Source organism: Phalangium opilio, unplaced genomic scaffold (genome assembly GCF_054372755.1).
Source record: "Phalangium opilio isolate 3A_F unplaced genomic scaffold, DU_Popi_V2 ptg000329l_1, whole genome shotgun sequence".
NCBI classification, from domain to species: Eukaryota; Metazoa; Arthropoda; class Arachnida; order Opiliones; family Phalangiidae; genus Phalangium; species Phalangium opilio.
This window is the reverse complement of record NW_028324226.1, coordinates 4,248,514-4,276,048: the sequence shown is the minus strand read 5'-3', so window position 1 is coordinate 4,276,048 and position 27,535 is coordinate 4,248,514. Positions and strand designations below refer to the sequence as shown.

The 27,535-nt window shown below is 36.3% G+C and overlaps 2 protein-coding genes and 1 long non-coding RNA gene across 6 annotated transcripts in view; 2 read left to right on the top strand and 1 right to left on the bottom strand.

Annotated features, from left to right (window-relative positions):
• The first annotated feature begins 718 nt into the window (after positions 1-718).
• beta-Spec (spectrin beta chain) lies at positions 719-18,851 on the top strand. Of its 4 annotated transcripts, XM_089858939.1 has the most exons (33): positions 719-1,101; positions 1,873-2,023; positions 2,863-3,014; positions 3,172-3,345; positions 3,414-3,586; positions 3,654-3,769; positions 3,950-4,250; positions 4,318-4,500; positions 4,572-5,128; positions 5,197-5,642; positions 5,714-5,908; positions 5,986-6,450; positions 6,523-6,768; positions 6,847-7,122; positions 7,188-7,355; positions 7,427-7,690; positions 7,753-8,891; positions 9,093-9,297; positions 9,362-9,625; positions 9,692-10,047; positions 10,114-10,337; positions 10,407-10,498; positions 10,573-10,677; positions 10,745-10,869; positions 10,988-11,076; positions 12,133-12,192; positions 13,326-13,439; positions 13,601-13,697; positions 14,276-14,351; positions 14,419-14,522; positions 14,630-14,672; positions 15,172-15,320; positions 17,949-18,851. In XM_089858939.1, the coding sequence occupies exons 2-33, from the start codon at positions 1,894-1,896 to the stop codon at positions 17,950-17,952; spliced, it is 7,092 nt and encodes a 2,363-aa protein (XP_089715065.1). In that variant the 5' UTR covers positions 719-1,101; positions 1,873-1,893; the 3' UTR covers positions 17,953-18,851. The 4 variants fall into 4 exon arrangements, with proteins under 4 accessions (XP_089715065.1, XP_089715064.1, XP_089715066.1 ...); XM_089858938.1 differs by having other exon boundaries at positions 15,172-18,851; XM_089858940.1 differs by lacking the exon at positions 12,133-12,192 and having other exon boundaries at positions 15,172-18,851.
• A 464-nt stretch (positions 18,852-19,315) lies between these two features.
• On the bottom strand, positions 19,316-23,943 carry LOC149610412 (uncharacterized). The gene is made up of 4 exons (XR_016376569.1): positions 23,606-23,943; positions 19,675-20,831; positions 19,535-19,560; positions 19,316-19,454 (listed from the first exon to the last, which is right to left on the bottom strand). It is a non-coding gene; the product is annotated as an uncharacterized LOC149610412 (long non-coding RNA).
• LOC149610409 (uncharacterized) overlaps positions 19,439-27,535 on the top strand; it is a 37,836-nt gene continuing 29,739 nt past the window's right edge. Inside the window, exon 1 of the mRNA XM_089858944.1 lies at positions 19,439-19,624. The gene's annotated coding sequence lies outside the window, so the exon portion shown is untranslated. The remainder of the gene's footprint in view (positions 19,625-27,535) is intronic.

Genomic DNA, 27,535 nt, shown 5'->3' with positions numbered 1-27,535 from the left:
ATGATAGCGAGTTCAACCAACTTGTTTCTATCCTAATTTTAACGCCTTCACTTTTTCTGCTAAAAAAGTGATTATCATTAAATTTAATTAGGATTAAAATTATTATGAAGAATTTTAATATTCGTTTCAACTTTAAGAACTCAAATTTATCTTAAATAAGCCTTTCATTACATTAAATGAAATTTGCATAACTTTCCGATAGGGAGTTGGCACTCCGTGTTAAATTCCCATACGTCAAAGCTAGGTCAGACTCGCGCAGCTGCCACCTCCCTTTATTATTAGATTTGTATTATATTTTCATTTATTTAAGAATTAGCATTATTAAGGGGCCAGCTTTTGTTTCATAACAATAATTATAGGTTGTGTGTTTATATTTATTCGCCCTCAATTGTCCGTGCAACAATTATTCGCTAATAAAACCGTGTCCTAGAAAAATAATTCTAGGATTAAATTATGTTGCAGGCGGCTGTAAAAACGGCCCACGCAACGCATCATCTTCGTGTAATTTTAATTTGACAGCCTTGGATAATAGACCCCATCAGCAGTTCCCTTCCCCCTGTACTATTTCTTCCGCCGTTTTGCGGTATAATTTTTCCATCCACCCTTTTACTATAGTCCTTGGAGGGTCTCTGGGCGGATATGCTAATAGCCGGCATGTACAAAGCGACGTCAGTATATTTTGTGTCTTGGATTGGCTACTCTCGATTTTTTATTATGTCATAACCGGTCTTTTATTGGTGTAATATTGAAATCAGGGTTAAATTTAAGGCTAGTTGGGAATTTTAATGCCTAAAATTAAAGACATATACCTATTCGATTTATTATATTTAATAATTTTTAAATTAATTTAACCGATATATTACAATATATATTCGATTTTCGCGTTTTCCGGGTGTGGCAGAGTGGAGGAGCCCCTCACTTTTTCCCCTAGATCCCTCCGCGTTGTTTTTCGGCACAGCCGCTGTACGCGAGGCATTTGCGGCGAGATCTCGGGTCACGTCGGTAAAGTGAACGCGAGCCGATCTTCCGTTTTCGGTGGTGTTTAGCCGTGTTTTGGTGGTTTCTCCGAGTTTTATATAGGATATTTCGTATCCAATTGAGGTAAGAAGTCTTTAATTGCATTTATTAATTAGACTTAAGCCAAAAATACACTGTTGGGACGCCGAATTTCGGTAACCATCGCCCTGTTTGAGAAGCCAAGGCTTAAGTCGTGAAAATTTCTATCAGGGTGTGTCACCATTTTGTCGGCTCCCTTTTATATATATTAGCATTATCGGGGTCTCCGCAGTCTGTTATCTTATCTCCGCAAATAATGTATAGCAATGTTGGAACATTACTTGCATTAGACGGATTATCGGTACCGATACTTTTATAAAATTACCGTTAAATCTCGTTTTGTTTAATGTGATCCAAAGGTCAATCTTGTAGACTGGGTGACTTTCAATCAAGGGATTTTTGGCTTCGTTTGAGGGAGGGGGAAAGTATTTAAATTATTCTGTATTGAAAAGCCTCATATTTTGCATGTTTAAATCAGAATTATACTAGACTTTTCGGTGTTTTGAAAGGTCATGTCTGTATGTGATGTAATGTTATTGAATAATTTATTGATTGAGTCCTGTCTACTACGGCCTGATTGACTTTAGCCAGACTATGAATTACTTAAGACTTTCCCTGGCCAAAGTTCCGTGTTTATAACTATAAGAACGGTTATGCTCCATTACCCATCTGTTGAAACATAATAATTTAAAACGAATTACCAAGTTTTACACTTTCGTCTGAGATTTCACTACATTATCGTCTAGTAGTTGTTATCAGTGAATAATATGTAAATTGAGGTGTAAAGGTACATTTTTTTTTTGCATCCCCATATAGGATACTAAAGTGTAAAACAAAATGACGACCGATATTTCGGTTGGGGTGAGATGGGACCATCTAAACCAACAAGAAATTGAAGACTATGACTATGACGGTGGAAATAGTTCTTCCAGATTGTTTGAACGTTCTCGTATCAAGGCGTTGGCTGGTGCGTTTTTAAACCTATTTTTTCTTTTTTGACGTTTAATCAAAATTTCCAGTAAAATAAAATGGATGAGATAAGACTTATTTGAGGTTGATGAATTACTTAGAATTTTTTATGATCTAAGTATTCTTAAAGGGAATATAAACTAGAAATGGTGACCTTCACAAAATAAATTTCAAAAGCAATTGGAATCAGGGTTCATACAAACATGGAAAACCTGTAAAACTCAAGGAAATACATAGTTAAGAAAAAACTTAGGGAAATTAAGGATTTTTAGGTAAAATTCAGGGACATTTTTGAGGTTTGCTCTGAATGGGTTGCTTCAGTTATAAAAAACACTCCCGTTGTTATTACTCCATATATGGGAAAAACCCTGGAAAACTCAGGGTAATGTGTGGGTAAAAACCTGGAAAACTCGGGAAAATCTGTTTTCTAAAAGTTGTATGAACCCTGTGGAATTACATGGTTTTGTATACCTTTATAGGACATTTACAAAATATCTATAAACACTGGTTATTTATGTCAGCTGCAATGAAATTGTCAAATTTTTAATTGCATATTTTGCATAACTAATGTGAAAGTTTTCACTGAATTTGAATAATCTACCTAGAAATCATAGCCTGTGAAAATTAGTTAAATTATAATAATATTTTAGAAACCTCGTGTAATTTTTTTATATGAGAAGCAAATAGGATTTTTTTTTATGTGTCTTAAAACATTCAAGTTGTTTTGAGCCATGTTAGTGAAGTTTATTTAAAATTTCGATATTTACAATCAAGGATTTTAACCCTGATTACGTAATTAACATTTTTGGATTTTAAAAATTTAACCCAAAAATTTAGACGAGCGAGAGTCTGTTCAAAAGAAAACCTTTTGTAAATGGGTGAATTCTCATCTGGTGCGAGCCAATTCGAGAATCACCGATTTGTATGTCGATCTTCGAGATGGAAAAATGCTAATGAAGCTGCTTGAAATACTCTCCGGAGATAGACTGGTAACTAAATAACTGTTTTTGTCATTGCCGCTTTAGTTGGCCTTGTTTTATTCATGCCTAGTCATACTTTTACCGAGACCTATTCGTTAGCAAACTTATTAGCTTATCATTCTATAAACTTCTATATTAACTTTTGGGAATAACTTGAACTTTTCAGCCAAGACCAACGAAAGGCAAAATGAGAATTCATTGCTTAGAAAATGTTGATAAAGCTCTTCAGTTTTTGAGAGACCAAAGAGTACATCTTGAAAATTTAGGTTCCCATGACATTGTAGATGGAAATTCGCGTCTTACACTCGGTCTTATCTGGACCATCATTCTTAGATTCCAGGTGCGGGCTTGGATTTACTGACCAATATTGTTTTTTCTTTACGTTGCTAATCATTTTCCGCAACTTAGATCCAAGATATCACCATTGAAGAAGTTGATAATCAAGAAACGAAATCGGCTAAAGACGCCCTTTTATTATGGTGTCAAATGAAAACCGCGGGTTATTCTAATGTTAATATTAGAAATTTCACAACTAGTTGGCGAGATGGATTAGCATTTAACGCTCTCATTCATAAACATCGGTAATACGTTACCCTGAACGTAATAGATAGAAACTCTATTATATAATGTTTGTGTTTCTTCCTTCAGTCCTGATTTAATCCAATATGACAAACTATCCAAATCAAACGCAATATACAACTTGAATCATTCTTTCAATGTTGCTGAACAAAATCTGGGCTTAACGAAGCTTTTAGACGCTGAAGGTGAATTTCATTCATACTTTGAATATTTATTTTTTATGCGTAAAATTCATTTAAAGATTTCTTGGCACTGATTACCCCTAATTCTTTTAGTAGTGATCTAAATTTAGACCAGTAGACTTAATCTGTGTACGCAGTTGTAGGGCTCTAATCAAAGTGCCTTTTTGTTTCTTAAATCGACAGATATCTATGTGGACAATCCGGATGAAAAATCAATCATAACCTACGTTGTTACTTATTATCATTATTTCTCAAAAATGAAGAAAGAGACTGTCCAGGGTAGAAGGATTGGTAAAGTTGTTGGTCACGCCATGGAAAATGAGGCCATGATTAACGAATACGAGACCCTAACGTCGGAACTATTGAAATGGATTGAACAGACCATTACCGCATTAGGAGATAGAAAATTCGCAAATTCTTTAGTTGGTGTGCAACAGCAGTTAACGGCTTTTAATAATTATCGCACTATGGAGAAGCCACCGAAGTAATTAATACCGCTTCGTTCGGTTGTGTTTTATACCGTTTACCTATACTGTTCTTTGTCTCAATAGGTTTGTGGAAAAAGGAAACCTCGAAGTTTTACTCTTCACAATACAAAGCAAAATGCGTGCCAATAATCAAAAGCCATATTTTCCAAAAGAAGGCAAAATGATTTCGGACATCAACCGAGCTTGGGAGAAACTCGAAAAATCCGAACACGAACGAGAGTTGGCTTTACGAGAAGAGCTTATAAGGTAGAGTAATCTATAATGCTTCAATTAACGCTCGTGAAAAATGTATAAATTCTTGGTCTACTTGTATATAGACAAGAAAAACTTGAGCAATTGGCGGCTCGGTTTGACCGTAAAGCTGGAATGCGTGAGACTTGGCTTAGTGAAAATCAACGTTTGGTTTCTCAAGACAACTTTGGTTTTGATTTGGCTTCGGTGGAAGCTGCTGCTAGAAAGCACGAGGCCATTGAAACTGATATCTTCGCTTACGAAGAAAGGGTGCAAGCCGTTGTGGCTGTGGCTCAAGAGTTAGAGGCTGAAAACTATCATGACATTGAAAGAATCAACAGCAGGAAAGACAATGTCTTGCGCTTATGGAATTATCTATTAGAACTGTTGAGAGCTCGAAGAAGCCGACTCGAAATGTCCATGGCTCTTCAACAGACATTCCAAGAAATGATCTATATCCTTGACTCTATGGAAGAGATCAAGATGAGACTCATGTCCGAGGATTATGGAAAACATTTGATGGGTGTAGAAGACCTTCTTCAAAAGCACAGACTTGTTGAAGCTGATATTAATGTTTTGGGTGAACGAGTTAAGGCTGTTGTACAACATTCGCAACGTTTCATTGATGAGGAATCAGAAAGTGGTAAGTCGGTGCTTCGACTCTAAAGTTCCCTTTCTCAGCATCACTCGAATCTTCTCTTTTTTCCCAAGGCTATCGTCCGTGCGATCCTCAAGTTGTTGTTGAAAGAATCCAACAATTGGAAGCCGCTTATTCCGAATTGGTTCAACTTGCCCTTGAGAGACGCAACCGCCTTGAGGAATCCAGGAAATTGTGGCAGTTCTATTGGGACATGACTGAGGAGGAAGCCTGGATTAAGGAGAAGGAACAAATTCTGTCATCGGCAGAAATTGGGCACGATCTTACCACCGTTCATCTACTGATCAGCAAAAATAAAGCCCTGGAGGATGAACTCAGTGTCCACGAACAACAGTTTCATTCTGCCATTCAAGTTGGGCATGATCTTATTGAAGCCCAACACTTTGGTTCTGATAAAATTCAACAGAGAATCAACGAGATGAATAATATGTGGGATCACTTGAAAGAACTGATGGAGGCTAGATCGAAACGCCTGCATGACGCAGTTGATTTTCATCAAGTACGGAATCTTTGTTGTAGACTGATTAGTTATAGTTACTGGATTATTGAATTTTCTTTTGCGCCTTTCAGTTCTTTGCTGATGCTGATGATGTTGACACATGGATGCTGGATTCCTTACGACTGGTTTCCAGCGAAGACGTCGGCCGTGATGAAGCCAATGTTCAATCGCTTCTCAAGAAACACAAGGATGTCACTGATGATTTGAAAACTTACGCTAATACCATTGACTCGCTACATCAACAAGCCAGCTCTTTGGGAGAACATGTAAATGTTTCCCTGAATGATTTATTTCATCAGCTGTTTGTATTCACTCTCACGTACGTTTTCTCCCGCTCATTTAGTATCAAGAATCACCGGAAGTGCTTGAACGACTGGCCAGTATCAACAGACGCTACAAAGAACTACTTGAACTGGCTAAGCTCAGAAAGCAACGACTTCTGGATGCTCTCTCTCTGTATAAGCTCTTTAACGAGGCTGATGGCGTTGACCAATGGATCGAAGAGAAGGAAAAAATGCTGGAAACAATGGTTACCAGTCGCGATATGGAGGACATTGAGGTTATGAAACACCGATTTGAAGGCTTTGAACAAGAGATGAATGCCAACGCGTCGAGAGTTGCGGTGGTTAACCAGTTGGCCAGACAGTTGCTTCATGTTGAACACCCCAACTCGGAGGATATTCTTACTAAGCAAAATGATCTTAATCAAACTTGGGCCAAATTACGTGACCAAGCTGATTCAAAGAGGGACAATATCAGCTCGTCCCATAGTGTTCAGACTTTCCATATCGAATGCAAAGAAACTATAGTACGTTTAGACTTGTTGTTTCTTTCTTTCTGACAAATTATTTTTGGTAACGTCATGTTTTAAACTCTTTAGTCATGGATTGAGGAAAAGACCAAGTTATTGCAATCCACTGAAGAGTTGGGTAATGATTTGACTGGCATTATGACATTACAACGTCGTCTTAGTGGTATGGAGAGAGATCTTGCCGCTATTCAAGCCAAGCTTGACTCATTGGAACAAGAAGCTGATAAGATCCAACAAGAACAACCTGACGAAGCTGAAGCCATTCGTGAGAGGCTTATGCAAATCAGAATTGTTTGGGAACAGCTTACTCAATTGGTATATCCATTTTTTATACATGTAATGTTCTTGTCTTTGAGATCGTTAATACTAAGCATAATGGCTTTTTTTGTTTAGCTTAAGGACAGAGATGCGAAATTGGAAGAAGCTGGTGATCTCCACAGATTCTTGCGGGATCTTGATCACTTCCAGGCGTGGTTAACCAAAACTCAAACTGACGTGGCATCCGAAGATATTCCCTCTAATTTGGCTGAGGGTGAGAAGCTACTTAGTCAACATCAACAGATCAAGGAAGAAATTGATAATTATACTGAGGATTATAATCGTATGATGGAGTACGGAGAGAAGATCACACAGGGTCAAACTGATCCACAATATATGTTCCTCCGCGAAGTAAGAAACGCTAGGTTTAAAGTTTAATGAAGATTTTAACGCTTTCTTTTTGACGTATCAATCAGCGTCTCAAAGCTTTGCAAGATGGATGGACGGAGCTTCATCAAATGTGGGAGAACCGTCAACACCTCCTTACAGACAGCCTTAATCTCCAAATGTACCTCAGGGACGCTAAGCAAGCTGAGGTTCTTCTTAATCAACAAGATCATCATCTTTCTAAGGAGGAAACACCCGTATGTCTTAACGAATTAGCTAATTAAACCTTTTTTTAGGACATTTTAATTAAAACTTATTGTTTACACAGACAAACATGGAGCAAGTTGAAAACTTGAGGAAACGTCACGAGACGTTCTTGAACACCATGGACGCTAATGATGAAAAGATCAATAGCGTTATTACTTTTGCCCAGAAACTCTGTGATGATAACCACTTTGCCTCTGATAAAATTCATAAGAAAGCTGAGAATATTAGCGAGAGACGTATCGCTAACCGCGAACGTGCTGAACAGCAGATGAATAAGTTGAGAGATCTAGCTCAGCTACAACAATTCCTCCAAGACTCTGAAGAGGTAAGGACTAAAGATAACGGTTTTTTTAACCTTAAGACATCCAAACTTTACTCTCTTATTAGTTGTCCGAATGGATACAAGAGAAATACATCATTGCACAAGATGAAACATATCGTAGTGCCAAGACAGTTCATAGTAAATGGACTAGGCACCAGGCTTTTGCCGCTGAAGTTGTTTCCAACAAGGACCGATTGTACAAAATCAAGGAGGATGGACAGGCTCTTATTCAACAAAAGCCCGAGTTGGCAGACACTATCTTACCTCGTTTGAACGAGATGGATCAACAGTTTGACGCCTTAGAAAATACCACGACGGAGAAGGGTGAAAAATTGTTTGACGCTAACCGACAAGTTCTTTACGAACAAACTTGCGACGATATTGATGGATGGATCAATGAACTGGAGAAGGAAGTCTTGACCGCCGAAACTGGACAAGATTTGACCAGCGTCAACTTGATCTTGCAGAAACAACAAGTTATCGAAACGCAAATGGCTGTCAAGGCGAAACAAGTTACGGAGTTGAAATCGCAAGCTAATTATTTGGAAAAAATGGATCCCGACAAGACGGAAGAAATTGTGCAGAAGAAGGAATACGTTGAAACGCGATTCAAGAAATTGCAAGCTCCTCTGCTTGATCGTAAAGCGCAACTACTCAAGAAGAAAGAGGCTTTCCAATTCCGCAGAGATGTGGAAGATGAGAAACTATGGGTTCATGAGAAAATGCCCGTCGCATCATCGCCCGATTATGGCAATAGCTTGTTCAGCGTACAAATGCTTAAGAAGAAGAACCAATCTCTTCGTAACGAGATTGATAATCACGAACCTAGAATATTGAATATCATTGAAAATGGACGCAAGTTGATTGAAGAAGATCACGAAGATTCGGAAGAATTCCAGAGGCTGATTGAGGAAATAACCTCAGCCTGGGACGAACTTAAACAGGCGATTGATTTAAGGTTTAATAAACTTTTGGAATCGGAAAGAGCCCACCAATTCTACTTTGACGCGTCCGAAGCTGAAGCTTGGATGAGTGAACAAGAGCTATACATGATGGTGGAGGATAGAGGGAAGGACGAAATCAGCGCGCAAAACTTAATGAAGAAACACGCCAGCCTTGAAAATGCTGTTGAAGATTATGCTGAAACTGTCAGAAGTTTGGGAGAGATTGCTAAGCAGCTGATTTCCGAAGGACATCCTGAAAGGTAAGAACTGGCATTTTCAACTGAATTCTTCTTGAAAGAGAGGGATAGTGTTACGTGTAACTTAACGATCGCCTACCGAAGAGTAGGGGCGTGCGCGAGGTACACTGGGAGAGTTATGGTGAGGCAGGTCGCGCGTCATCATTTCCAATCCATCTTACCTCATTTATCTCTGTATTATTAAGTATAAAATTTCGTTCCTAGTGACCAAATCGCTGTACGTCAATCTCAAGTTGATAAACTGTACGCTGGCCTTAAAGATCTGGCCCTTGAGAGGCGAGCTAAGTTGGACGAAGCCTTGAAACTCTTTGCCTTGACGAGAGAAAAGGATGATTTGTTGCAATGGATCGCTGAAAGAGAAGTTGTGGCTGGTTCTCACGAACTTGGCCAAGACTACGAGCATGTTACTGTAAGCGTTATATTACCATTAACTTTTTGGATTAGGTTAAAGAAAATTATTTTGTCTTCTCAAGATGTTGCAAGACAGGTTCAAGGAGTTTGCTCGTGACACCGAGATCATTGGCACTGAGAGAGTGGCTGCTGCTAATGAAGCTGCTGATCAGTTGATTAACATGGGACATTCTGATAGCGCCATCATTGCTGAAGGAAAGGATAACTTGAATGAGGCCTGGACTGATCTTTTGGAATTGATTGAAACTCGCACTCAAATGTTGGCAGCTTCGTGGGAACTTCATAGGTTCTTCCACGATTGCAAGGATGTTTACAGTCGCATCATTGTAAGCAATTTTGAACGCACATTGAAAATTGACTACTGGTCTTACCATAAAACGTCATTTCTATAGGAAAAACAAAATGCTTTGCCTGATGAGCTTGGCAGGGATGCCGTTAACGTTTCCAACCTGCAAAGAAAACACGCTAATTTCGAGCATGATCTTCAAACTCTGGGATATTCGGTGCAACAAATTCAAGAAGAGGCTTCAAAATTGCAAGCTTCTTACGCTGGCGAAAAAGCCAGAGAGATAACTGGAAGGGAACAGGAGGTTGTTAGCGCCTGGGAAAGACTTCTTGATTTGTGTCAAGGCAGAAGAGTGAAACTCATTGATACCGGTGATCTATTCCGTTTCTTCAACATGGTTCGTGATCTTATGCTCTGGATGGATGACGTTGTCAGGCAGATGAATACATCGGAAAAACCAAGGTACCATTTTATTTGTGTGGGAGAAATTTAAACCTGGTACATAACGTGACAAAACATTTCTATTAGGGATGTTTCTGGTGTGGAACTGCTGATGAACAACCACCAGAGTTTGAAAGCGGAAATTGATGCCAGGGAGGATAACTTGACAGCGTGTGTTGATTTGGGCAAAGAACTATTAGCCAGGGGACATTACGCTTCAAATGAAATTAAGGACAAATTAGTTTCATTGACAAATCAAAGAGGATCCATGATGGACCGTTGGGAGGAACGATGGGAGCATCTGCAACTTAGTAAGAATTATGACCTTGGATTCTTTCTTTCTTAGGATTCGTTTTAATATAAATCTCTCCCTCTATCAGTTTTGGAAGTTTACCAGTTTGCTCGAGATGCGGCGGTCGCTGAAGCCTGGCTTGTAGCTCAAGAACCTTATCTCTTGAGTCAAGAACTTGGGGTAATTTGAACTTCAACCTTTGTTTTTCATTCATTCATTGCAAGGACTAGTTTTAAATTATTTCTTTATTACAGCATACGATTGATGAAGTTGAGCAGCTAATAAAGAAACAGGAAGCCTTTGAGAAGTCGGCAGCTGCCCAAGAAGAAAGATTCTCGGCTCTCGAACGATTAACAACAGTTAGTTTTCAATGTTCTTGACCAATTTCTTTCAGAAACGTTATTAAAAATTCTTTGGCTTGTTTAGTATGAATTGAAAGAACTTCGACGACGAGAAGAACTTGAAGAAGAGGAGAGAAAGAGGCAGGAAGAACTTGCCAGACAAGCTCTGGAAGCTGCTCAAGCCCAGGAGGCTGCGACAGCGACTGACAGGTACAAAAAATTTCATCCATGACACTTAGTGCGATTTTTTTTTTTTTTACTGACGCTAAGCCTTGCCAGTTGCACCGCGAATAAGGTACGCGTCTCAGTTACTATATTCTCGTTTCAGACTTGACGGTGAAGCATCTCCTGAACCAGTTTCTGAACAAGGTTATTTGAATGGTGACCAAGAGCCAGTTTCCGAAGCGAGACCCGAGGGTAAGTTCATTCATTCATTTATTTAATTCGAGTCTTCTGGTAATGGGTAGCACTTTCGCGAATGGTAGTTTTTAGTAGAAAGGTTATGGAAATGCCAAAGCTTAGTAACCTGAAAAAAAAACCAAAACTAAGCTTCAAATTTCAGTTCCAATAACATTGTAATCCGCTTAGAGAAGTCCAGTTTTAAGAGTTTAAGGTGCGCTTAAATGGCGACTAACAACATTATGCCAAAATAAGGCTGTTTAATTAGCTTGTTAGAGTTTTAAGAAGGGTGTGATGGTAAAGTACAGAAATTATTGTTTTATAAACGGATCTTCGCTGCTAAAGCTTACAAAATATAAGTTTGTGGCGGAATCACAAATATGCGCATTTGTATATTAAGTTTCAGCAAGAAGTGATATCTAGTTTACTAGGGAGAAGGTCTAAGATGCTTAAGTATTCGCGTGCCATAGTCTCAGTCCCCCTTTCAAAATACAAGGGGGGACGTAAAAGGAGAAGCCGGGCTATTTCGCTACACTCTCCTCAGTCGGAAAATACGTAATTTTCGTCATTCGCGTCGCGCTGACGTGAGGTTTCAAGAACCAATGAGATGCTGGTTGTAATTTAGAGGCGGGGATTAACTTCGGACCTACTATACGTTTGGACTGGAGATAAAGCTGGAAATGTGGCGCTTTTATATCTTCTCCCTAATAAACTAGATATAACTTCTTGGTTTCAATACGTCATCATTCCAACTTCGCAATATCTGTACTTTACTATGAATATTAAGTAAATTAGAATTGCTAAACGATGGTTTAGATTCAAATTGGGTGTATTTGTTTCTCTCATAAGTGAGGTAAGCGGTGCTTTAAAATTCCTAAGCATGATTTATCTTTATCTTTACACTTTTAAATTGTTTTGCACCGCATGGTTCTATTTTATTTTATTTTTTTTTATTTCTTTGAAAAATGGGCGTCTTATGCCAGCTTGTGTTTTTTTTTTTCTGTTTTTGTTTTTTTTTTTTTCTTTTGCATTTTTTCTTTTTTAATTTAAAACTTGCCAATAAAAATACTGCAGCTCGAAGGGAGAAGTGGGCAAAATCTCAATCTCCTCCAGAGTCTAAATCTGCTCCTGGCAGTAAGTCTACTCTTTTGCCAACTTTAATGTTTTCTTTTGCTACATTTTTTTATTAGACGTTACTTATACTAGCTTTTATTTATTTATTTATTTATTTATTTATTTTTTGCAACTACAACTTTATTAGCATATTTCAAGCACATGTTAACTCACACAGTTTTCATATTTAATGAGTTTTTTTAATAAGAATGATAAGGTCTCAAAATGGTGATCTTTTGAATCATTTAATTTTAAAAAGAGCAAAGCGCGGGCCACGCGGTTCCCCTACTACAAGTTGACCTTTTTAAAACCACGTGACGCGCGATTTGCAGGGTTCATTCAAACCTGGAAAACATGGAAAAATCAGGGAAATTAATAGTTGACAAAAGCCTCAGGCAAAATTCAGGGAAATCAGGGAAATTTGCGTCAATCAGGGGCCGAGTAATTAAGCAAATTGTTGATAAACATCCCCTCCATATTATTAACATTACACTACACTTTGGAGGCACATAACTCTGGTTATGTTAGAGATACGGGGATGTCCTTTTAGTATGTTATAGTCCTCTTTATCCCCCATCTAACCATACTGAAAACGTACGGCTACGACAAACAGGGGCCGAGTAATTAAGCAAAATGTTCATAAACATCCCCTCCATAGTATTAACATTACTCTAAACTTTGGGGGCTCATAACTCTGGTTACATTACAGATACGGGGATGTCCATTGATTATGTAATAGTCCTACTTGCCCCCCCCCCTCCTTCGTTAACATTGACTCCATGTACGGGAAAAACCAGGAAATCTCAGGGAAATTTGTTTTCCAAAAGTTGTATGAACCCTGGTTAGTCCAGTTTAATGCTGATGTTTAAAAGTACTTAGATTCCCTCGGAGCTAATAGATTCAAAAGAACCTTTTGAATGCATTTTGTCAAAAAATTTCACAGACTATATTTAAAACAATGTACATTTTAAGCACATTTGATTTTAACACCGAAGTCTATAGGCCTATATGGGTAAGGGCATGTAGAGAGTGTAACTCGTTATTTTTTTTTTTTTTAGTTTTTAGGTGGTTTTTTTCTAAATTGAATGTAATTATATTTGCATGTTGTTTGCGTTTTCTTTTCCACTTTTTTTTTTTGCCGTAACTTTTTAAAGCACCCTCACCCGATAAGGACAAGAAAAAACGTCGATCGCGTTCCAAGTCTCCTTTCAGCAGTTGGAGAAAGAAAAAATCGCCAGTACTAGAGGACAATGAATCAATAGGATCAGGTAGTTTTTGAAAAATATGGTTGGTTTTTGGGGTTTGTCCTAAATTTCATGTTGAAATCAACGTTTAGCGTTATTTATGTGGTGTTGTTGATAAGAGGAGACCCACTTATTGTAGGCAACTTTATCTTTACTCATTTTCGATTTTTGTTGGTTAATTTTAGACAAACCAAGCGTTTCTGGTGCCGGTGACGTGTTGGCTGAAGGTATGCTAACGAGAAAACATGATTGGGAATCAACTACGAAGAAGGCTAGCAATCGGTAAGTTGCTGGAAGGGATTACACTATTTAAAGGGAGGGTGATGTAGAAAATAAAGTAATTTTTTATCAATTCCACTACTAATTACAAGACCAGTCTGCATATAGTGAAACATTCAGGAAATACAGACTCCGAATGATTTTAAAATTCAAATTAAGTTCAGATTTTAAGGATAATTTTAAACAAGGACTGCCGACCAATCGCGTAACGCCCTGCCTTTTTGTTAACAAAATTCTCGTGGCACGCTCCGTGTCGAATGAAATTTATCACGAGATTTGATAAAATTAGGCGCGCGACGTGACAATCGTGGCGCGAGACATGGAGCGTGCCACGAGAATTTTGTTAACAAAAAGGCAGGGCGTTACGCGATTGGTCGGAGGACCTTGTTTAAAATTATCCTTAAAATCTGAAGCTAATTTGAATTTTAAAATCATTCGGAGCTGGTATTTCCTGAATGTTTCACTATGCAGACTTATAATTAGTAGAAGAATCGATAAAAAATCACTTGATTTTCTACTTCACCCTCCCTTTAAGTGTAATTCTTATTGTTTATTCTTTTTATTTTATTTTTCTGCGATAGATCTTGGGTCCAGTTATACGTTGTATTGAGGGGAACAAGTTTGCTATCGTACAAGGACCAGAAACATTTCAAACAAGTAATATAATTGCGCCATTATAATTGATATGTATGCAAATTTATGCGTGTTTACGCGTGTTTTTCAGGAACCTGAAACCCTTTTCCGCAATGAAAGTCCAATTAATCTTCAAGGAAGCACAGTAGAGGTGGCTGCCGATTATACCAAGAAAAAACACGTGTTTAGGTTAAAGTAAGTTGAATTTAACACGCAAAAACACCTTAAAATCGGAGCATAACTTATTAAATTAATGAAATATATAAATTCTACAATAATTGTATTGTTTTATTATTTTACAGACTTACTGGTGGTGGCGAATATTTATTCCACTCTAAAGATGACGTATGACTTTTATATATTTTAAATATTTATCAGGGTTCATACAAACCTGGAAAACCTGGAAAAATCAGGGAAATAAATAGTTGACAAAAACCTCAGGGAAATTAGCGAATTTTTAGTAAAATTCAGGGAAATCAGGGGAATTTGCGTCAAACAGGGGCGAGTAATTGAGCAAAATGTTCGTAAACATACCCCCCTCCATAGGATTAACATTACACTAAACTTTGGAGGCTCATAACTCTGGTTCTACTAGAGATATGGGGATGTCCTTTGAGTATGTAATAGTCATATTCCCCCCCCCTCCTTCGTTATAATTTTCTCCAAAGGATACTCTATATACTGGAAAAACCTGGAAAATTCAGGGAAGTATATGGGGGAAAAACCTGGAAATCTCGGGGAAATTTGTTTTCCAAAAGTTGTATGAACCCTCCCTGTTTATGTTTATATCTAATTTGAAAACACTATATTATTTTATTATCTCTTATCTCGTTCGTAACGGCAGGAGGAAATGAACTCTTGGCTTAAAAATTTGCAAGAGGCGATAGAGGAGGAGGCAGCGGGTCCTTCTCGCTCCCAGACACTGCCAGCTAAAGGGGACGCTGAAAGGAAGGAAGAGCACAAACGACGCGGCTTCTTCACACTAAAGAAAAAGTAATATTTTGCACACCTTCCCACCTCGTGTAAAAATATTTTTGCAGTCTTTGCTTCCTTACCCCCTTTAACTAAACTGCAAAAAAACCAAAAAACCCCAAAATAAAAATATAATACCATAAAAAAAAAACAAAGACTATTTTTACGGGCGGCTCGCTGATTGGTACAGGGTTTTTTACCACTTAACCTTTTATCCTGTCATGGTGAGCTTTGGAGCTATGGAACCCTGATAATAATAAAAAAACAAACCAAAACAAAATTCCAATCCAATCTTTTCCCCTTCTTAACGCTTCTTCTCTATTCACACCACAATCACCGTTATATTGGTTTAATTTTCGGTGTTTTCCTTTTTAATGGAGGTGGTTTTTTATTAGTAAATATTTTAATTAACTAATAAATAATAATATTTTCGATACCGGTTCAAGAAACAACCGGTGGTGGTTAATTAGTTTTTAACACATTTTAATTTTAAATTAACTGATCATTTATAACCCCAATAATAAAATGCCTTAGTAGATTTTTGGGCAACGTACATTACTAATTGGAAAAGAAAAAATGATAAAATGATCCTAGTTAATGTGATGATGTTTCCAAATAGTTTACGATGATTTTGACGTAGAAACTGGTAATAGATATATATAATAGCCTAAATCAATCAACTAATAGCATGAGTTAATAATATGTTAGCTCCCTATAAGTTACTCAGGCAATTCATTTTTATACTCCAGCGTTTTCTCCCGCGCCGCCGGCTTCCCAATTATATGCGACGCTCTGCGGCCGCCACGGGAACGAAAATCATATTTACTCTTCTTTCCGGTTTTTCCCCGGAAGCGCGTGTAGAGGAAGCTAGCCAATGATATCGGAGCTATTTAAGCAGCCGAATATTTCGCTCAATAGCCTCGGTTAAGAAAACAGTTAAGAGATCAGTGCATTGGATTTAGCTGTTGTAGAATTTTCTCGTTTCAAATCATAATAACAACTCTTATCTTTAGCATTCTTTATCAATATCGGCAAATTGCATTGAGTTACCTGCATTTTTTTGTCTCGGTACTGACACAAACGCCATGATTTAATCTTAAATTGTAAAAACAAACATTCACGACTAAAACACTCCCTTGGTGAAAAAGCAGCCGACGTCTCGAGGTCGAGGAGCTGTACGAGCGGGATTTTTTTTCAACAAGAGAGCGCAAAATTCGGATTTTTTTTCCGGCGCGGGCGAAATGAGAAGAAATCGCTGGATACATTACGCCTATGGAGCCTGAGTAACTTATAGGGAGCTAACATATTATTCACTCATGCTAATAGCAATATGATCTTTACAAGAAGAATCGTAATGTTCACGTTGCCGTTTTAAGTAACACTATAGAAGTCAAATGAAATAGTTATAAATGATCTAGTTATAGTTTTTATTTTATTTTTATTTTATTTCATCATACCTTTGCCACACGAATCTGCGCTGCGCTTTAGTTTCGGTTTTATAACATTCTTTGTTCGTTTTCTAATGAAGCTTTGATGCACTTTGAAATTGATGCGAAAAGCTGGGGAAATTAAAAAATATATATATATATATACGCATGATATACATATAACATTCTTGGTTGTTTAGTTTTTTATCTGTTAGATAACGGAAATGTAGGGAGTAATGTTTGTATAATGCGCATGAAGTTAGTGGTTCCTTTAGGGTGATTGGAAACGATACAATATTGTCGTTAAACCACGTGACGTACGTAATTAGGTCAATTTTTATTAGAGATTGAAGACATTGATTTACGTTAACGTAAAACGACAATATTGGTTATCGACTCGTTGATCGCTAGTTTAGTTTTGCTACCTCACGTTGATTCATTCGCTTTGTTGGTTAAAAGAAATACATACCGTTAGTTAGTTAGTTAGTGATTTCTAATCCCCCCCCTTCCCGTTCAGTAGAGATAATGGCTTTTAATTGTTTAGCTATAGATAAATAATTAATTATCTTTTAACACCAACCAAAGAATTAATTGAAAGATTTCTGAGAAATCTTTTAACAATTAACGTTTTTATCATCGCTTTTGGCTGCTGCCTGAAACAAACTGTTCGTTAACATTTAAGGGCTGCCGATGAACAGAAATATTAGTTTACTAACAAATATTAATAATATTAATTAACCCAAAAAGGAAAGAATGTTTTTACTTATTTTTAAACATATTAGTTACAATATATTTTTTAAAGAATTAGTATTTTTTTTTTTAGTTTTAGCAATATTAATTAATTAATTAATTAATTAGTTTTCTATATTATCATTTTATTTGGCACTAATATTGATTTTTTTTTTTTCGAAATGAAAGAAATATGATCAATATTTTCAAAAAAAATACTTCAGGTTAATTAATTATTATTTTAATTAGACCAAAAAGGAAATTAAAATAATTGCGTGATAATAAATTTGAAAAAAGGCTACTAATTGCTTTATAAACACAAATTTATATTGTAACTCATAATGAAACAAAAAAAAAGCAACAAAAATTAACGAAAAACATTGCTTAAAATTAAGGAAATTTATCATTAATTAATTATTAACCAAATTAAATAAAATAAAATAAAAAATATAAATAATTCCGCTAATAAATTGAACCAAACTTCTCAAACCAGTTAAAAATTGCAACCATAATCAAGTGCGCACCTGTCAAGTATCGGCTTTGGAAAAATTTAAAGGAGTATGGGAGATCGTATTCGTTTTTTTAGGAAGAATTTAATACTGCCATTGTCTGGATTTAAATGTAATAATTTAAAAAGAGATGGAAAACAAAAACAAAAAAAAAGATCCTTGGTTTTTATTAATTTTAATTTTTTTTTTGTCGAATTATAAGAAGAATATGAAAAAAAAAAAAAAAAGAATTATAAAGTTTATCGCAATCAGTTTTTACGTTTTAATAATTATGATCTCCATCGAATGAAGAGAAACCAACCTCCTCCATTTAGTCCTATAAAAGTATAAGAAGATAAAAAGCTATTTTCTGCGAGCTTTTTTTTTTTTTTTAATAGTTATAATAAAATATAGTAGTTATTTGGTTAGCTTTTTTCGGAATATTTCTCTATAAAAAAAAAAATAAAATTATATTTACGAAAAAGCTGTGCATTGTTTTTGTTTTTGTTTTTATGATTTGTCTTAATTATTAAGAAAATAAAAGGAAAAAAAAAATAAAAATCTAATGTACAGTTTATAGCTTGTTTTTATCTATCGTCTGAATGTGATTTAAATTTAATAAAAAAAAAATTAAACAATTGAGAGAAATGTCACATAATTAATAACATCTTATAAATATAAAAGAAGAAACAAATCCCTTATTTTTCACTGCCTCGTGGAAATTAAAAAGAAGTTCGTTCATTTCCTACCAAAATAAATTAAAAATTGTGGCAGGGTATGACTGCTAAATGTATATGTCAAAGCTTCATTGTGTATTATTATTATTATTATTATAAATTCTCCGTGTTTCAATATGAATGTAGGAGAGATTGAATAAATTGACTTTATTAAGACACTTTAAAAAATAACATCATATTTGTTGTGACAATTCTAGTTAGGAAGAACCTTTTGTTATTTTATTTATTAACCACGTGCTCGTCCTACAGTGTCATTTGCAACGCTTCACTTATTTGTTTTTCGCGCCAAGTTAAACGCGCATTTTTTATGCGCATGTCCGGTTTGGCAGCGCTCCCTGGCGGACGAATCGCAGTCCTTTCTTTGACGTAAGTCACGTGACGTCTGACACTGGCAACAACGTGCTTTGCCCAGCTGTTCGTAACCACGTGTCTGGGCTCTTCTTAACTCTGGGCGTATTGATTGCTTTTAGCTTAGGACTCGTGAATGCTACTGTCCGTGTAAGATGTTGAATAATCCAAAATCATCCACTTCGCAGTTTATTATTTTAGTTATTCCGAGGTTTGATAGTAATTAGGGAGTGTTATTAGTAAGTTAACTGTGTATATTTAATGCAAATTAAGTACATTAAGAGGTTGAGTTAAAATTGGAAGATGAGTATATATTAACTTGTCTGAACAAACACTGCTCCTAGAGAGCCACTGGCACTGGTAACGTTTTTGAAAGGGGCTGACGGAGAATTTGGTCTCTCCGACTCTCTTCTATTTTTGTGCTCACTGATATTACGAAAATGATATGTGATTTTTGGCCTACTGAAAAACTATAAAACCGCATGAGTATGTGACTCGACACTTACTTGAATGCTTCTCCTTTCATACTCGCCTATTTGAATCAAAATGATCAGTGGACATCATGTAAAATTAATCGAAGACCCCAATAAGTACAGGTAAAGTAAAAGCTGGGTAATGGGAATAGACAATATCGGAAATTACATACAGAGAAACCAACACAGGGCGAGTACGCCATTGGGGTATTCTCCCTCGCGTCAAGAAGCAATGCCAGACGGACCCCGCGCTCGCTACACGTGAGAGGCTTACCAACTTGCACTGCCTTTTGAAATTTGAAGTGCTTCTTGACGCGAAGGAAATAGAGCTATCTCAGTTGTGACGTCAGTGTCTAGGTAAAACGTCACGGGTTTAGGTTTGGCAGTGGTCGGCCATGTTTGGTACCGCTTTGGTTCTATGGGCAAATAGCATGGGTGACGTCACACTAAGCCTACTGAGATAGCTCTATAGCCTCCGATGGCGGCCCGCCCCAAGGGTGTTTGTTTCTCTTATGCCATTAATGGAATGGTCTAAAGAATACGCGCAGAAACACGAACGGGAATATAGAGTTTCCGTCAAAACGACAGGGACAGGTGTTGTTATCATGGAGAAATGGGGTAAGATGGAGTGTTAATGACGATGGGCGATGTACGTCACCGCGTAGCGCCATTGTATTTGTATGAGAACTAGCTTCTATTTTTAAGAAAGAGGGGCGTCCTTTACGATTCCGTACTATACGACTCTCCTAAACGCTGAGGTTGCTAGGAGGATTTAGGTGGGGGTACAGAGGAAACGTTATACGTATGAGGATTCTCACTCCATATACTTCTCTCCTTCAAGCTGTTATAAGAAATTGTAGTTATGACTTGATTTATACATAGAGGTGACACGGGGAATCCTTTTCTATGGATGAAACTAAATTCGCGATGTGGGCTGGTACTTTAGTAAGCTAATCATGTTAAATTTGTTGATAAAGGGATTATGATACAAGTAATCTATTGAGTTTTGGTATTGTCGTTTGACAATAGTGCACTGTGCACCAAAGGGGCTAGAGAAATTTCCTTCCCCGTTTCTTAACATTAACTGCGCTTCGAGTTGCCAGTAATTTGCGAGAGCATATCGTGGCACATGTTTGGAACTGTACAGAACTAAAAGCTTTCCAATCTGTTATAGATAGCGGTTGAATTTCACCCACAAATAACTTACAACTCTTGCCCTTCACACTTTCTATAAAAACTCTATAAGTCACATACAACATTTCCCGCGGTTTCTTTTGAACTCCTGTGTTACAGTAAACACTGTCATATTGTTTTCCGAACACGAACTAACCTATGGGGCGCCAAACTGGACAAAATTCGTACATATTAGTGATATATATCAGTCGAACTCTGATATATATTAGTCGAAAAGTGATATATTTTAGTCGAAAAGTGATGTATATTAGACGAAAAGTGATATATATATATATTGGTCGAAATCTGATATATATTAGTCGAAATCTGATATATATTAGTCGAAATCTGATATATATTAGTCGAAACCTGATATATATTAGTCGAAACCTGATATATATTAGTCGAAACCTGATATATATTAGTCGAAACCTGATATATATTAGTCGAAACCTGATATATATTAGTCGAAACCTGATATATATTAGTCGAAATCTGATATATATTAGTCGAAATCTGATATATATTAGTCGAAATCTGATATATATTAGTCGAAATCTGATATATATTAGTCGAAATCTGATATATATTAGTCGAAATCTGATATATATTAGTCGAAATCTGATATATATTAGTCGAAATCGATATATATTAGTCGAAATCTGATATATATTAGTCGAAATCTGATATATATTAGTCGAAATCTGATATATATTAGTCGAAATCTGATATATATTAGTCGAAATCTGATATACATTAGTCGAAATCTGATATATATTAGTCGAAATCTGATATACATTAGTCGAAATCTGATATATATTAGTCGAAATCTGATATATATTAGTCGAAATCTGATATATAATAGTCAAAATCTGATATATATTAGTCGAAATCTGATATATATTAGTCGAAATCTGATACATATTAGTCGAAATCTGTAAAATATTAGTCGAAATCTGATATATATTATTGTTTGGAGGATTAGCAAAAACTAATGCACTTTGTGAAGAAAGCATGAAACATTGCACAGTGATAAATAAGGGTATTTCTAATTAATTCAAGATTAGAGCCCACCTCTAACTCATCTGTGACATTTGTGACAAGCTTTTAAAAGTCCCCTTACGACATATACTGTATATTTGAATTCTGAAATTTATGAAGTTCCCTAAACTTCGTTGCAGAGCGAAAGGCGGACGGTCCAGTCGGGACTCGCTAGCGATAACATACGCAATTTATGCAGTCTTAAAGGATATTATATGTTTTTAAAACAATGGAACTGATTAAAATATAGAGAACGTACACAATTTTGGTTTTAACACTTAAAATAGACAACGTTAAATGCAATTTAAGAAGCGCTATTTGAATATTTTTCTTTTTAATTTATTGTGTTCTTAAAATTATTTTACACACCCTCCAAATTTTCAAAGTGCGGTGCAAGGTAAATTTGCTTTTACACATTTGCATTTACCATGTCAACCTTTTAGGCACCCACATTTAACTATTTCCCGACAAGCTTCTGCCGCTGGTGGCATTGTCAACCATTTTGGTTGCCATTCTACCGTACTATGAAGTTGTGCCAGTTTAGTCCGGCTGCTTTACCAATGTTCATACATAATTACAAATCTCTTTATAGTTGGTAGAAATTCTTTAACGACTATTTTAGAAGGACTTCTGAATTTGGTTTGTAAAGCATGAGTTAGTTCATAGAATGCTTTGCAAGTTGACCATGCGGTTTTCTCTCCTTTTGCGTTAAAATGTGATGGGGAATGAGAGAGAGAGGATGACTGGCACCGCGTAGTTACAACACATGCTTCGAGTGACTTTTGGGGGCGGACATTGGTAAAACAGCCGTATTTATCGGACGCGTCTAACTTCGGAATGACCAAACTTGTACAACCTGATAGTACCATAGAATGGCAACCAATATGGCTGACAATGCCGCCAGCGGCAGAAACTTGTCGCGAAATGGTTAAAAGTGGGTGCCTTAAAGGTTTACATGGCAAATGCAAATGTGTCAAAGCAAATTTACCTTGCACCGCACTTCGAAAATGTGGCGGGTGTGAAAAATAATTTTAAGAACACGATAAATTAAAAAGAAATACTATATTCAAATAGAGCTTCTTAAAAGTGTTAAAACTAAAATTGTGTGCGTTCTCTATATTTAAATAATTCCATTGCTTTAAAAAATATTATATCCTTTAAGACTGCATAAATTGCGTATGTTTTCGCTTTACAGACGGCCCCCATGGAAATGCCCTTAGCGAGTCCCGGCTGGACGTATTTCGCTTTGCAACGAAGTTTAGGGAGCTTCATAAATTTCAGAATTCAAATATATGTGTCGTTAGGGGACTTTTGAAAGCTTGTCACAAATGTCACAGGTGAGCTAGAGGTGGACTCTAATCTTGAATTAATTAGAAATGCCTTTATTTATCACTGTGCAATGTTTCATGCTTTCTTCACAAAGTGCATGATTTTCTGCTAATTCTCCAGACTATGTATATCAGGTTTCGACTAATATATATCAAACTTTATATATCTCGACTAATATATATCAGATTTCGACTAATATATATCAGATTTCGACTAATATATATCAGATTTCGACTAATATATATCAGATTTCGACGAATATATATCGATTTCGACTAATATATATCAGATTTCGACTAATATATATCAGATTTCGACTAATATATATCAGATTTCGACTAATATATATCAGATTTCGACTAATATATATCAGATTTCGACTAATATATATCAGATTTCGACTAATATATATCAGATTTCGACTAATATATATCAGATTTCGACTAATATATATCGATTTCGACTAATATATATCAGATTTCAACTAATATATATCAGATTTCGACTAATATATACCAGTAATTTGGACGATTTTTGTCCGGTTTGGCGCCCCATACTAACCTGTATGGTTCTTCTTAATTAATTGGCTAAGCCGTTAACATAGAATCTTATCTGAAAGAGGGAAAATGAATGAAACGTTTCGCGTGACGATGTTTCGGTGCGATGGTCGCCTCTTGAAGGACGATCGCGTCATTATCTGCAGGCACCTTTAGTAGCACCCCTATAACTTTCGCCCTTCTCGGAATGAAAAAAGTCTCGAATGTAGGTCAGATTCGTGCCTTTTTATTTTTCTAATTCTCGAGAAATATTGTTAAAAAGAATGTCGAACGAAATAAATAAATTCCGTTGAAAAGACACACGAGTAACCAGGGTTGAAATACAATTCCCAGCTAATTGGACAATAGGGTTCATAGTTGAACGTGTCTTGTAATCATTCACGATTGAACCACTTGCTTTTCTTTTTTTTTTTTTTCAAAAAAGTGTATCTTTCGCAGTCTTTTCATCTCGTGACTAAAATTCTTTTCTTTCAACTGATTCGTTTAAGATAATTAACTATGAACTCAAATTAGGCGAGCGAGCAACGGTCGAGGATTATGATTCGCTCAAGTTGGAGTCGTGTGAAAACATTTTCCAAGTTTTTAATATTGATTAATATAAGATACAAATAAGATGATTCGAATTCTATATAATCAGTGACTTCTTTGTAAGTTGGTATGGTTTTGGAAGGTGTGAGGGAGAAATCAGCATTTGCAAAGATGATATATGATTTCTTATGAGATCTTCTTTTGAAGTGTGTTAGCGACTTCAACGTCATTATTGACTTGCAAAATTTTGTAGGACTGATTTCAGCAGTTGTTTCTCCCTCGGGATTAAGTATATTTCATTTCTCCATGAAAAATTTACAGAAAAAAAAATGTCTATGACGTAAGTTCTTTCATTTTTGGCGGGAGAAAAGTCACATGTGCTTTTCAATTTTTCATTTTCAATTTAATCATAATATGAACAAGTTCTTATAATATTTCAATGTAGGCATTGCATAATGTATATCAAAACCAAACAATTTCTACAGCCTTACAAATAGAATAGACCATTATGGAAATTTCATACAGAGAAACCAACTCACAGGGGCGAGGCTGCCATTGGGGTATTCTCACTCAAACCAAGAAACAACGCCAGACGGAGTCCCAATTCACTACACTAGAGAAGTTGGCCAACTCGCACTGCCTCTAGCGGTGCTTCTTGGCGAGAGGGTGAATACCGCAATGGAGGCCTCGCCCCTGTGCGTTGTTTTCTCTGTATGAATATTTCGAAATAGTCTATATAATGAGAAAACAGAATGATAAACAAAATTAGGACTCTAATTAATTTCAACCGGTTCAAGGTGAGCACACTTTATGACAATATAGAGATATCACTTGCTCGCCTACCTTTTTGGAATATAATGGTTAACGGTTCACTATTGTTTACTTTGTATTTATAAGAAGTAACCGCTTTAAATATTTTTTTTTTCTTTTCATTTTTTGTAGTTTTAATTGTTAATTAAGACTGGGGTGTCTGACAATGAGTTCTTTTCGTAGAAAACCGGTATATGAAACGTCATCTCTGATTATTATTTCGTCACCTTCGGAAAGAATATTTGTTTTAAGCTCTAGAGAAAGTCATTAACGAATTAACTCTTCGGTACCATACCGGAACGCCTAACTATTAAGTTAAAGCTTAATAATATATTTTAGTTATTAAATTGTTTTCCACGTGCTAGTATAACTATGACGTCAGTCTGCCAATTATATGTTAAGCACTAAATTACAATCCTTTCTAATAAATTTATTTTCAAATCCTTCATTTTCGATACTATAGTAAAGGGAACATGAAACATTCTCGAGAAGACCAGAATATTAAAATCACCTTCTTCTCAGTAAGAATACATACAGCTAATAGGAATCATTGTGCGCACATATCTTCAACGTTAATTTCTATGTGGATTTTGTGGGACGGACTTGAGACGTCTTTCTAACTGTGATTTCATAAGTTGGTAGCAACGCGAGTTCGAGGGCGCGAGAAAGATTATTGAAATAATGATTGGCGTAGCCCTTCGCACAAAATCAGCCTAGATACGTTGAGAAAACGGCTACACCATGATTCCTTTTAACTGTATGCATTCCTCGTCTCAGTTACTGCAGGAAAAAATGTAAGCGACACAAGGAATTCCTCTCTTCCCTTCTCCGCTCGAGTCCGCTGGGTAAGGCTGGAACTTAGCAATGTGGGCGGGTGCTTCAGTACGATTGGGTCATTGTGACTTCAGTAACGCGATACAAGCTCCTCCCAAATCTCATCAAGAAGTCCCTGTGTCGCTTATATGTTTTCATGGTGACCGCTATCGTCATAAAAATCGAGAAAACTGTAACCCAAACGTCGAGAACTTACTACAGTCATAAGTTTCTAAGATATGTTCCATAAGTATGACACTACCTATACTTCGTAATGATAGAGACTTCCTGAGAGTTAGTTCGAGAACGACGCGAGAATTGACTACACTCGGTTTTGCAGTCTATCTTCCTCTTTAGTCTGTACTAAGCCGCCTTTGACAGCGCATCACGAGGCGTCACTTTACCAGAATCTATGACCTACGTTACTTGATAACAATTTCTAAGTAACCAGTGACAAACTTATGGAAAATATCTTATGAACTTATACTACAATAGAATGTGAATGTATTTCCGTCTCCGGTGAAGATGACTCCTGTCAGAGTGTCAGTAGTATCCAATATGGCCACCTGTTCGAGCTAACATGGTTTAGACAGGACGCAATAAATTACCATTGTCGCTTCTATGACAAAAAGCATTTCACATTCTCTTTAGGTATTAATTTTATAGGGAAAAAACGATTGAATAACTAAAATTTTGAAAGACGCAAAAAAAAGAGTGAAATCAAAATAAAACTTCCTTTTTAATAGATGATGATCTTATACTTCTGTTTCCAAGGCCCTTCTTCTTACCTAGTCTTTGAGCGATTTGGGCCCATTAATATTTCTCGTGAAAAAAAAAGTAATATTTGGTTGGGCGTATCTATTCATAAAAACCCCCCACATTACCATCTTGGAAATCAACGAAAATTGCAAGCATTTGTAGTTATTTTTCCTCAAAAAAGAATTAAGTTTTGCGAAGGGGGTAAATCATACAGGCTATTGTGTTTCAACTCGAAATAACCCTTCAATCTAGCCATAGCTAAAGCAGCGTATCTGCTATAACAGCCATTCAAATAAAAGTTTATATAGAATAAAAAGAAATATGTAAAAAAATGTTCAAGGTTGAGTTTTAAAGCAAGGGATGAACATCCGCTTTAAACCTTTAACCATTCGGTAGGGGGAATGAACTTTGACCTTATCTCTAAAACCCCGGGTTTTCCTCACGCGGGATCATCTTCAGGCTTCGTCACGTTTTTTTCCAAAGTCTTTTTCGTTAAAAAAAAGAGTACCAAAGTATACTTTATATTTTATTTTAAACTCACGCGTTTCAAACGTTTTCCAAAATCGAAATAAAAAATTAAATGTTTAGTGTTTTACAAAATTTTTTAGTCCAAGGTTTCCTTCGTTAGATTTTTTTAGAGTTTTGAATATTTTAAAGGTAAATTTCACACCTTCGTGTTGAGGATGAAATTCTTGAAGTGCAAACTCGAACGAACGTCGGACGTCTAATGACTTGCCTTCTTCTTTGAAGGTCCGTCCGACGTTCGTGTTTTAGGAGTTAATTAGAGGAGTAGGGTCCGTGAAACCTGTAGGGCTAGGTTACATTTAGTAGTTTAAGAAACAAACCGAAAGACGTGTAACAATTTAGAGTCCAGATTCTAGGTGTTCTGCATTTTAATTTCACTAAGTTTAAATTTGATAATATTTTGCACCCATTAAACCTAATTGAAAGGCACGTGTGATTTTTCTTGCTCCAAACCTGGAAGATTTTACGTAGTATAATTTGTGAAATATCGACTAACGTG